Genomic DNA, 11,410 nt, shown 5'->3' with positions numbered 1-11,410 from the left:
TCATTGCCTTTTCTTCCCGGGACAAAGGCGGCTTGAAGCAGAGACACCAAATTAGCAAGCAAAGGCCTGATCCTGGCCACAATGACCTTTGAAACAATTTTATACATAGTGTTGCAAAGGCTGATAGGACGGAAATTGTTGAAGGACTCAGGGTTTTTACACTTAGGAACTAGAGTGATCAAGGTTTTATTGAGATAATCTTGGACCTTGGCAGAGGAGAAAATATTTTTAACTTCTTCTCTAACCGACTCACCAACCAATAGCCAGAACCTTTGAAAAAATCCCGCATGGAGCCCATCAGGTCCTGGAGCTTTGAACACTTTCATGGCCCATAGACCAGCCTTAATTTCCTCATCAGATATAGGCAGGTCAACTTAACGGCATCTTCCTCCCCTATACAGGCTTGCCAAAAAGGAGGATCCCAAGGGGATAAGGCAGAGTAGCTATGGCTAGATGAAAACAACTCAACAAAGCCAAGCCTTAAGAAGTCAGCTATATCCCTTTCCCCATGAATCCAGTTCCCGACTCGGTCTTTTATACAAGAAATGTGATTCCTTCTCCTCTGAACTAGAGCTAAAGTGTGGAAAAAACCGGTGTTTCTGTCCCCCTCAACTAGCCAAGTAATTCGAGCTTTTATAGCCCAGAATTCATCTTCAAGTTTGGATACTCATTAAGATTCGCTCTAAGGTCCTTCTCTAAACCAACTAGAAAATCATTTGCATTCCTTGATAGGGCTGCCTGCACACCCTTAAGTCTAGCAATGATTCTTTTCCTATGGTAAAATAAATTTGCAAAAACATTTTTATTCCACTCTGTCACTTTTGTCTCAAAATTAGAGACTACCTGTGCCAGGACAGTTGGGCTCATCCAAGCATCTCTAACCACCACAGGAAAGGTTGAGTGAGACAGCCACATCAGCTGAAATCTAAATGGGCAAGGAAAAGAAATGCCCTGATTCCTAGCCAAGATCAGCAAAACTTGGCAATGATTTGAGTGAGACCTCTCCAAGTGTCTAACATGAGCTTCAAGGTAAAGACCATTCCAGTCAGCATTGACAAAGACCCTATCAATTCTCTCTTGGTTGAGGCCAGTCAAAGGCCTATTATTGGACCTCGTGTAGCGAGGACCAGAATAGCCAATGTCAATCATCCTACAAGAATCCAAGCACTCTTGAAATCGAAGGGCTTTATTGATGTTAACTGGTCTCCCTCCGAATTTGTCTTCTCCTATAAGCACTTCATTAAAGTCACCAGCAATGACCCAAGGAAGGGAGTGGAGACCAGAAATAGCTTCCAAAGTTTCCCATAAGAGACGTCTTTCCACGTACCTTGGACTAGCATATATGGCAGACAAGAGCCAAGGATTATTAGAATAACTAGGAGTGACCACCACATGAATTTCTTGCTCTGTTGAAGACAGCTCGGCTATATCCACTTGAGCAGAGTCCCACAGAAGCCATAAACCCCTTGTCAGACCAATAGTGTTGGCAAAAATAGCCCCATCAAAGGGTAATCTGTCAGCAGTTCCTATGGCTCTCTCACCACTGGTTTTTGTTTAAGAAATAATCATGATAGCAAGGGAGTAAGAGCTGAGCATTCCATTCACAATACTACGAAAATTGGGGTTACAAGCACCCCGAAAATTCTAAATTAATATATTCATTATTAAATAGATACAAAGAAATTTAAACAACTCAAGAAGGAATAAGGCTATCACCTCCTTCATCGGGTTGCAAGATTTCCATTGAGGCACCTATGCCCCCAATCTGCTCCATTGGACTGAGAGTAACACTCTCCTTTGGATCATCAACCAAGTCCGGATCATCTTCAATCTACCCCATATTCCCTGGCCGAAGCTTAGGGTCTATTCGCCTCAAAGGGTAGTTGGTGATGCTAGCTGAAACAACTTCAAGGCAAGGTCCATGGTCCGAATAGGCAGAGCTGATCATCTTATCTTCACCTTCTATACTCATAAGATTGGTCTTGACTGATTGCTCACACTCATTTACGCCACTGTCTTGGTCCATTTTCTCCCCCAAGGCCATAACTCTGCAAGAAGCTCCCAAGGAAGAAGAAGATCCTTTGGCCTTGAACTCCTTGAGAGTTGTGTCTGAAGTTTCTGAGGCTCTGAGGGCAAATTGCTTGACTATGGCCTCAATGGGAGTGCCAAAACGGGTTAGTATCTGCTACTTTCCATTGGTGTAGGCTTAGAGCTACCACCCGTTGATCTCAAAGAATCTCAACCTTTCTTTTTCAGTTTTTGACTGCGGGTTACCTTGTTGTCCTTGAGCAAAGAAATCACGTGATTGGGCTTGTCAATGTGAAAGGTCTCCACCGAGTTGTTTGCATAGGGGGCACAATTGTCTATAGGTTCATTGGGCTTTCTCTTTCCCTCCCTATTATTAATCTCAGCTTTGTCAAGGCCCAAAGCGTGACTGAGAGGGCTACTAGCATTCTGATTTATAGGACTATTGGCTAGGGATCCCAAATGGGAAGGCCGGGTTTGGTCTTTCATCACTTTTCTGAATTGCTGCTTCTTTCGTGTAACAAGGACCCAGGGTCCAAAAGAATCTTTGTCTTGCGCAGTACACTCCTCAGCATCTTGGCTTCTGTTCTCTTCGCTGTTTCTTCCTTCCGCCGATGAAGTTCTGATCTTGTAAGGGCAAGTCTCCACCTTATGCCCCACCCATCCACATGCAAAGCACAAGGAGCTGATTCCCTCATACTGAATTCGCTGGTCTATCCCTCCAAAATTGAGGAGTCTTACTATAGGTTTATCCAAGTTGGCTTGCACACACAATCTTGCAAAACGTCCTCTGAATTCCGCCGCCGTGTGGGTATCAATTCTCAAGACAAGTCCTATGGCTTCTCCAATTTCCCGTAACACCGAGTGATCATAATCTTCTATAGGTAGCTCAGGGAGACGAATCCATGATGACAAGTTGGCCGATGAAGGTCTGAAATTTGGTTCCCAACTTCTGATAGATAGATAGTGCCCTCCAACAAACCATGGTCCTTATCTAAGGACTTTGGTATGATCTTCTTGCAATGAGAACTTAATAAGGAAAAAGTCTTGTCCTAAGCCAACGCAATCCATCCTCCCCATAGGTTTCCACAACCCCATAACACGTGAACGAAGGTAGTTATATCCTACCGTTTTACCAAAGACCTTCACTATCAAAGCATTCGCCCATTGTGATCTTATTCTAGCTTTGGTGTTTCCAGATAACTTCATCGCTATTTCACCTGAAGGGAGGTCAGAAAGCTGATCATCGGACTCTGCTTCGATCTTCATGTTGATGTCAAAATCAAAAGCCTTCTCAAACGCTCCTGGTATCTCGCTGAGAAGCTTATCTCAATGCAAGCCACTCCCACCTTGGGAGGGATGGGGAGGGTCTTCCTGGCTTTGCCTAAATCTATGGCTTTCTTTGACTTTCTTGGTGCTCCGTTGAAGCTCCTCATCTTCCTCTCTAGACCTAATAGTGCTCTCAAATGTGACCTATATGCAAGTTTATTACATCAGTCTTTTTTCTTGATATCTTCTTAGCAACTTGTAACACTAATTCCCATTAAAAAAAAAAAAAAATCTTGTAACACTACTCCTAGACAGGAACGAAACACTAGGGATATGTCATTTGAAAACTTCCAATATGCATTTATGCTTATCATCTTTATATATTAAGAGGATTCAGAAAATTATTTATAATTTCCAAAAATATTAAAAATACCCTTAATTTAATTAGAAAACCTTTATTCTTAAAAAATGATAAAAAAGGAGTTAAAATTATAATTCAACAAAATTCAAAAAAAAAAAAAAAAAAAAACTACCATAAACACTTTTTTCCTAAAAATTAGCATCCACTAAACTCACCAATTTATTTTATTTCAAATTCTAAATTTTAATTTTTTTAAAAATCCCTTCAACAATAAATAAATTTAAATTGAAAAATTACATTAAACTCAAAATAAAAAAGAGCCTCCTTGCACATGCGGAACAAGTGTGACGAGGCTAGTCTGTATTATTGCACTGTCACAACAGCAGTTATAACACAGGAATAAAGAAGTTGATAGATATGAAAGGTGTGCTGGTCTAACCAAAAGGGTCCCCTAGGAAAATAATACTCAGAAGAAAATCAATTTCAATAAAGATTAAATGGAAACAGCTACATAGACTCGCCTCCTTTCTTAAACATTAAAAAAAAAACTTGTAACTCTGATTATATCAGTTTCTCCAATGAGCAATGCCCGAGAAACTCTCAAGAATTCAATAATTGCACCTAGTGTTTTCATTCTGCAGCATTTGCCCAAAACATGCCAGAACAAAGTGCTTTATTGGCCATTATTATCTAACTTGTCAGATAATTTACTTGGGCTTCTGCTTCAAAGGGCCAGAGACAGATGCACAATGTGTTGATTTGTATTCACATTTCTCGCAGCAGGACTGCAGCAATTCAATGACTTTAAGGCACCTACACCATTTGAAAAAACTGCTTAAATAAACAACTATTAAAATGGAAAGAAACTAATGCAATGATATCAAGATTACACAGATTGAGATTTCAACTGCTGCTTCAACATCTCCTTACATGAAACCACCTAGAATGGAATCTAGAGGTTTAAGGGACACTCTTAACATCTAAAAGAAAACCAACCACAATTGCTGATACATTGTAGATAATGTCAAAGCAGCTCATGCTTTAGGGTACCTATATATCTCCCTCTTTCTTTGCTCTTTTCCATATATTGTAAAGTTTTTCTGTTTAGCAAAGTGAAATAAATGGTGGCATGGAATTAATTTTCAGGTGTGAATTGAGGGTTGTAAGCGATGCAAAGCTGTTTTTCATCGAGACCATTTTAAATCATCTTGGTTCAAGAGACTACTTTTCAGAGATCAACACAAACCCAGGCTTTGTGGATGAAGAAGGAAAGCTAAGGATCTTCCCCTACCATGATTTCCACACATCTCCCATGGTTGCAGTAACTGCCCTCCAAACATGTGCAAGGTATATTATCTTATTATTCCCTTTCATTCTTGATTGTTGCAAAGTAAGTAGGACAATATAATTTTTTTTTTTATAGAGAATATGTAAATTTGGGGAAGTACTATTTTAATCTTTTGATTTAGGATTAAAAAAGAAGAAGTGTGTATTATATAATTTGTGACTAAAAGACCAATTTTTTGACCAAATTGAGAAAGTTATTGAAAACAGATTGCTTGTCAAGGCAGAAATCCATGAGTGGATAGATGGGGCAGACCTTGAGGAACCAATTAAGAAAATCTGGATTGTTGGGGACACTAGATCTCAACAGCCAATATCAGAATGACAATGATTCAGAAATATATATTCTTGTATTACACATGCTCCAATGTACACACTCCGAAAAACACACATGATAAAGTAAAATCACAATGGACCTAAAAACAGAGAAGGAAAACCCAGGCGGCCTATAGCCTGCCTTGGCTCACTATTGTGACAACCAGCATCAGCATCTATAAAAATTCAGTAGCATGGCAAATGCATCATTAACCACTTAGCATGTTCATAGAAGCAGGAAAACATTGAAAGGAATGTAAGCAGGTCTTTTTCGGTACTTGCTTAGTGCGGCCTGTTGTCTTGCACTGAAGTTGGAAGTAGAAATTTTATATATATTTGGTAACAGATAAAAATGACACACGGTAATTGAACAATTCACGCTTAGAAAGATTCATTATGGCAGGAAAAGGAAAAATCTACCTATCTCATCATATATTTCTTTTCCACTTGAATTAGTTGCTTGATCCTCTTGCCTAGCCACTACAATGAAATCTGACTCGTCCTTTTGAATGGTATTCTTGGCACTTTCCTTCAATATGTACTGTCAATCAAACAGAAAAAGTGAGCAAATTAACCATGTCTTACAGTTCGAAAACAAAGATAGTGTATGTGCACAGAGTAACATGAAAGCATTGGGAAACATAAGGACAGCAACCACAATATTGAAATAATCGACACTGCGGCTAGAAACTGACATTATCCAAAAGAAAATCACTAAAAGACAAGTAACAAGTTCCAAACAGAAGGGGGTAATGATAACAATAAGATTATCAAACATAGAGATATTATTGATTAAACAGAATGTATTTGTGCTAAATCTTTCAATTAAGATAGGCAACTTCCAACCCTTACAATTGGAGATAACATACTTAAACCGGTGGAGACTTCACCCTGCTCAAAAAGTATACAGAAAACATAAATGATAGAAAAATAAAATTTACAATTAAATAACCCAAATAATATCATATCAAAAATATGCATGGGACAAAAATTAGCATTATTTTACTAGAAGCAGTGGCGGAGCCAAGATCTAACTTGAGGGGGGGCAAAAATTACATTTGACAAGAACATCTATACACGTGCAAGCGAATATGTACATATAGTATTTGAGATCAATTTACAAAATAACACAATTCACTCATGTGTATGCTAAGCCGTATTTAAATGCAAGAAAATTTCCAATAAAATAACAAATTCATTATATTATATTTATCTATTTAGGAATTCATTTACATGAATAATCCTTTTAAAATTTTAATTATAAAAAAAGCTATAACTATACTTACGAATTGAAAGATTTTTAGTTGTTAGATAGACATAAAGCTCAACTTAGGTAAATTTCTATTATTTTTGTAAAGCTATATGTTATAGGTCTATTTATTTTAGCTTAACGTGTATACTTATTTTTGAAAAACCATCATATTAATTAACCATTTATTTATTTTGCAATACAAGAAATGCATTTAAAAAGTTACCAAAGAAAGAGAGTAGAAAAATCAAACAATATGAGGTTATAAGTTAAACATGCATCAAGGTAACTGTTTGTTTGTTTTTTTGTTTTTTTTAAATTTTAATAATAGAATTGGGTTATGTTAATATAGAATGGGCTTATATTTTAAGATGATATAAGTGGGCTATGCTTCCAATCATCTCATGCAAGCAGCTAGTTGTATTGTCTACAGTTTTATAACTTTTCATTTGTAATAATACTATCTTTTTACCTCAAATTCATTTAGGCAAATTAAGTAAATATTAAAACTTTTTTTGGGTGGGGTCAGGGGGGGCAAGTGCCCCCTCTCGACCCCCCCTGGCTCCGCCCCTGACTAGAAGTCATGATCAAAGCAGATCATTTAGTTTTAATGGGATGCAACACCTGTAGACTATCTTTTCCTTCTTCCTTATCTTTGTCTCCAAAAATTTGCTATTGCTTGTTTACTTAAATCTTCCATTTTCACATCAATCTCTTACAACTCATTTCCTAACCTTGGCCTAGTGTATCATAATTTTCTGTCAAAAGCACACAGTTTACTATTTTAAGAAGCTTTCCAGCATCACTTCAGGTCTGACCTGCATGAATTCCACTACAAGAGCTTAGGAGAGATAGCAGAATGCAACATGGGGACTCAAAAGGAAGACTTGACTAATGCTAAACAAGAGGATTATATATATATATATATATATATATATATATATATATATATATATATATATATATATATATATATTTTTTTTTTTTTTTTTTTTTTTTTTTTTTTTTCTGCCGAGTCTGTAGAACCCTGCAATTAAATTATGAAATAGGAGGCAATGGAAATAATCAAAGGACTGTACTCAAGATGTTGAAATCAATGCTGCTGTTGAAAGGTTTCTGTATAATCCTATGAAAAGACAGGAACACATCTCATTATTTGTGGATGTGCCAAAGAAGTTTTTAAAACATATCTATCACGCCCCGAACCCAACTATAAAGATAGGCACGTGACAACGGCCGCAAGCTTATAGAGTAAGCACCCTACAAGCATGCAAGGCCTTCTTAGCAACTATATTTTATCCTCAAAAATTACAACAAATAAATCCAAGACCATCTAATCCCAAAATCACTAAGCTTCTTTCTCTGCTCACAACACAACAGCAAATCTTCCAAAACTTGCTATTTTTCACAATCTGAAACTGGAGGAAAAAAGGGGTAAGTTGACAACTCAATAAATAACAAAAATCCTAATAAGTTCTATCAAGCAAATAGATCTGTAAAATAATAAATTGTACATAGATTGAATATATTAATCTTACATTATATCATAGATGGATTAGAAAATAATTAGTTTTCCATATATCAAAGCTATAGTTTACAATAGGTTCCAAAAACACATAAGCAGTTTCAATGACTTAAAACTGTTCAAATACTCAAAAATAAATCATATTCTTAACAATCTTTATGACTATGGTTATGCTATATCTGTGACTGGGCATCAGATTCAGATGAAACTAGTTCCGTGCTAATGTATATCACCCATTAGCTGGGTCCAGAAACATGATAGGCTCATGATGCCCCAAATAGAAATAGTTTCGGTACTAATGAGTCAAAACATAGTCAGTTTATCCAAAATCATATATATCAAATTAGAGTTTAAACAAAAAAATATCTCATTCAAATATATATATAAAATCATATATTCAATAATCAAATATATTTATGATAATTCTTTATTCTTTACCTTAAATTAGTAATATAATTGAAGTAAAATTGTAATAATTATAAACAATTTTTAGCAGTTAAAATACAGTAATATAAGAAAAATAAAACCAATTAGCCATACCAAAAGGACACCAAAGTTAGGAGTTCAACCTAATACAATCCAATACACAAATTATCATAGACTTAGACAAAGCTAAGTAATCCAATTTATGCCTATTTTTTTTTCCTAGAAACCTCGATTCAAGGAATATTCAAAGTATATTCAATAGAGTAACAGATTTCACTAAGCAACCTAGAGTCCAACTAGTACAGACCCTCATCCCTACACTGTAGCAATTTTTATCTATTTAGCCCAAGCTCTTCTATTATCAAGTAATTCACTTGAACCATTCCCAATCCTATACATGCTTGAATCCGTAGGCTTCCCAATCCAAAAAATAACACAATATATCAAACCCCGTAAAAAATGTACATGTTATACTCCGAATTTGTCCCCTCAAACGCATAATTAAAATTCGGTGTGTACAGCATTAGTTAAGAAAGGCTTGGAACAGACAAAAGGCTAGGGGGATTACATAGACTTGGGCAAGCCAAGACTGTCGATGCAACCTTTCTTAATTCTGAATAAGAAGCTAAAGCAGAGGGTCGGTAAGGGGTAAGGCCTAGAGCTGAAACTCCAGGAAAAGCTAGCTTCTTGAGTTGTTGGAGACCCAATTTCGAGCTTGAGTTACCAAAGCAATCGGATGGCAAAGAATCCTTGTGCTGAGAAGTAGTTGTGGCGGCACGGTCAAATTTTCTCTTCGGGGTTTTAGACTTCAGATGTAGCGTAAAACACAGAGAGAGATCAAAGTAACGGCAAAACTAAAAGAGGGGAAGGGAGTTACGGCTATCAAGGGGAAAGGGAAAAGTGATTAGGGTTTGTTACAAAGCCAATTACCAAAATACCCACCTTTTAAAGTTTTTTTTTTATTTTTTTTTATAAAATTTTTGTTTTATAAAATCCGCATGATAAACAAGTGATGTGGTCATTAAGACTTCTTCCTATTTAAAATTACTGAATCAATTTAAAAAAAAAAAATAGAAATTGATTGCAATTTTAAACAAGTGAGAGTTTTTTAGTGAAATGGTGGACAACTAACGTGCAATGAGGCTTTTTTTTTTTTAGTGGTCCTATTTTGTTGCAAAAAAAAAACGTGTTTTTATTTTATATATATAATTTTTATTTTGAAAATTTAATTTATAAGTGAGGCTTTTTTTTAGTGCTCCTATTTTGTAGCAAAAAAGAACATGTGTTTTTATTTTATATATATATAATTTTTATTTTGAAATTTTATTTATAAGTGAGGCTTTTTTTTTTTAGTGGTCCTATTTTGTAGCAAAAAAAAACATGTATTTTATTTTATATATATATAATTTTTATTTTGAAAATTTAATTTATAAGTGGAAAAATCAATTTGAAAATAAATAGGAGAGTGACCTTATTTTTTAGGTAATGTTTTAGTAAGAGTTAGAGTTGTATTTTTACCAGATTATCCTTTAGTTTTGTCTTTTCTTAAATATAGCGATGTAAGGCCATTTTAGAACCATAAAAATGAAAATAAGGAATTTAGATAGGGGAAGCCCCTTAAATAATATTAAAGAGTATAGATATACTAGCCTCTGAGCACAAGCGTGCTTAAAGGCTTTTCTATTTTTTAGGTAAATTTTAATAATTTAAATCCATTATAATTTGAGATTACTATATTTTCAAATCACAAAAAAAAAAAAAACCTAAGGTGTGATGAAAATCTTATAAGTATTTTGTAGTACTTTATAGAAATCTAATGGTACATAATAGAATATTGTACGGATTTGCAACAATTTGAAAAAAAAAAAAAAAGTATTAGATGGACTTTAAATATTCTATGAATAAATAGCAAACACTAATTTTTTTTTTTTATAGATTAAGATAAACATGAAAGTTAGTTTGTTTTTTATTTTGCGCATAGAAAAGACATCCATTAATTATTTAAAATTTAAAAGACTCAACTTCTACACAGTTACAAACTTCTACCACAACACACCCGTTCTCCCATTTGAATTGCGCAATTCAAGCTGTACTCTTAGTGTGCCTTTAGATACCGCTTATTTTGTTGAAAACTGAAAACTAAAAGCAATAAAAAATCATTTTTTAGTTATTGTTCACTTTTAAAATTACTGTTTACATGTCTATTTGCACTATTCATGTCACATGAACAGTACAATAGGTGTTAGTTTTTTTTTTTTTTTAAATGCCTGAAACGCTTGACGTGCAAAATAAACGGACCTTTAGTCTTAACTTCTAATCCTTATTTTTTCTTTTATTTTTAAATAAAATAAAACTTTTAAAATTGTTTAAAAATCTTTCTTACTCCGATACGCCTTAACTAAATTTTAAAATTTTAGATAAGTAAAAAGTTAAAAATTCCTTATACCTACACGTTTAAGGCTTGATAAAAATTCGTTAGGATAATCAATTATCACTTTCCTTTTCTTTTTTATTAGAAATTCTATTCAGAAAATGTGGGTGAGATAAATACATAGAGAACTTTTAAAGCTATTGAGCAGAAATAGGAATTTATATCAACGAAGAAGTAAGAATGAAGAGTTTTTTTTAGCTATTGAGTAGAACTAGAAATTTATATCAACATAAAAGTAGAAAATTACTAAGATGGGAAGACATTTCAACGTAGAAGTAAGAATTTATTATTTTTGTCAATTTACTATTTTAACCTCACTTTTAAATTTTATATAAAAATATTTTTTATTATATAAAAAAAAAAGTAATAACAAACTTCCTTAATCCTCTTAATATATATATATACACACATATACACACACAAGATATACATACAAATAAGATAAGAATTCCACTTCCAATTTGT

At 34.5% G+C, this 11,410-nt stretch overlaps 1 protein-coding gene across 1 annotated transcript; it reads right to left on the bottom strand.

Annotated features, from left to right (window-relative positions):
- Nucleotides 1-633: 633 nt before the first annotated feature.
- LOC142635308 (uncharacterized) lies at nucleotides 634-3,294 on the bottom strand. The gene is made up of 4 exons (XM_075809491.1): nucleotides 3,119-3,294; nucleotides 2,275-2,956; nucleotides 1,836-2,182; nucleotides 634-1,543 (listed from the first exon to the last, which is right to left on the bottom strand). The coding sequence occupies exons 1-4, from the start codon at nucleotides 3,292-3,294 to the stop codon at nucleotides 634-636; spliced, it is 2,115 nt and encodes a 704-aa protein (XP_075665606.1).
- Between the last annotated feature and the right edge of the window lie 8,116 nt (nucleotides 3,295-11,410).

Source organism: Castanea sativa, chromosome 5, assembly GCF_040712315.1.
Source record: "Castanea sativa cultivar Marrone di Chiusa Pesio chromosome 5, ASM4071231v1".
NCBI classification, from domain to species: Eukaryota; Viridiplantae; Streptophyta; class Magnoliopsida; order Fagales; family Fagaceae; genus Castanea; species Castanea sativa.
This window is presented reverse-complemented; position numbering and strand designations above follow the sequence as displayed.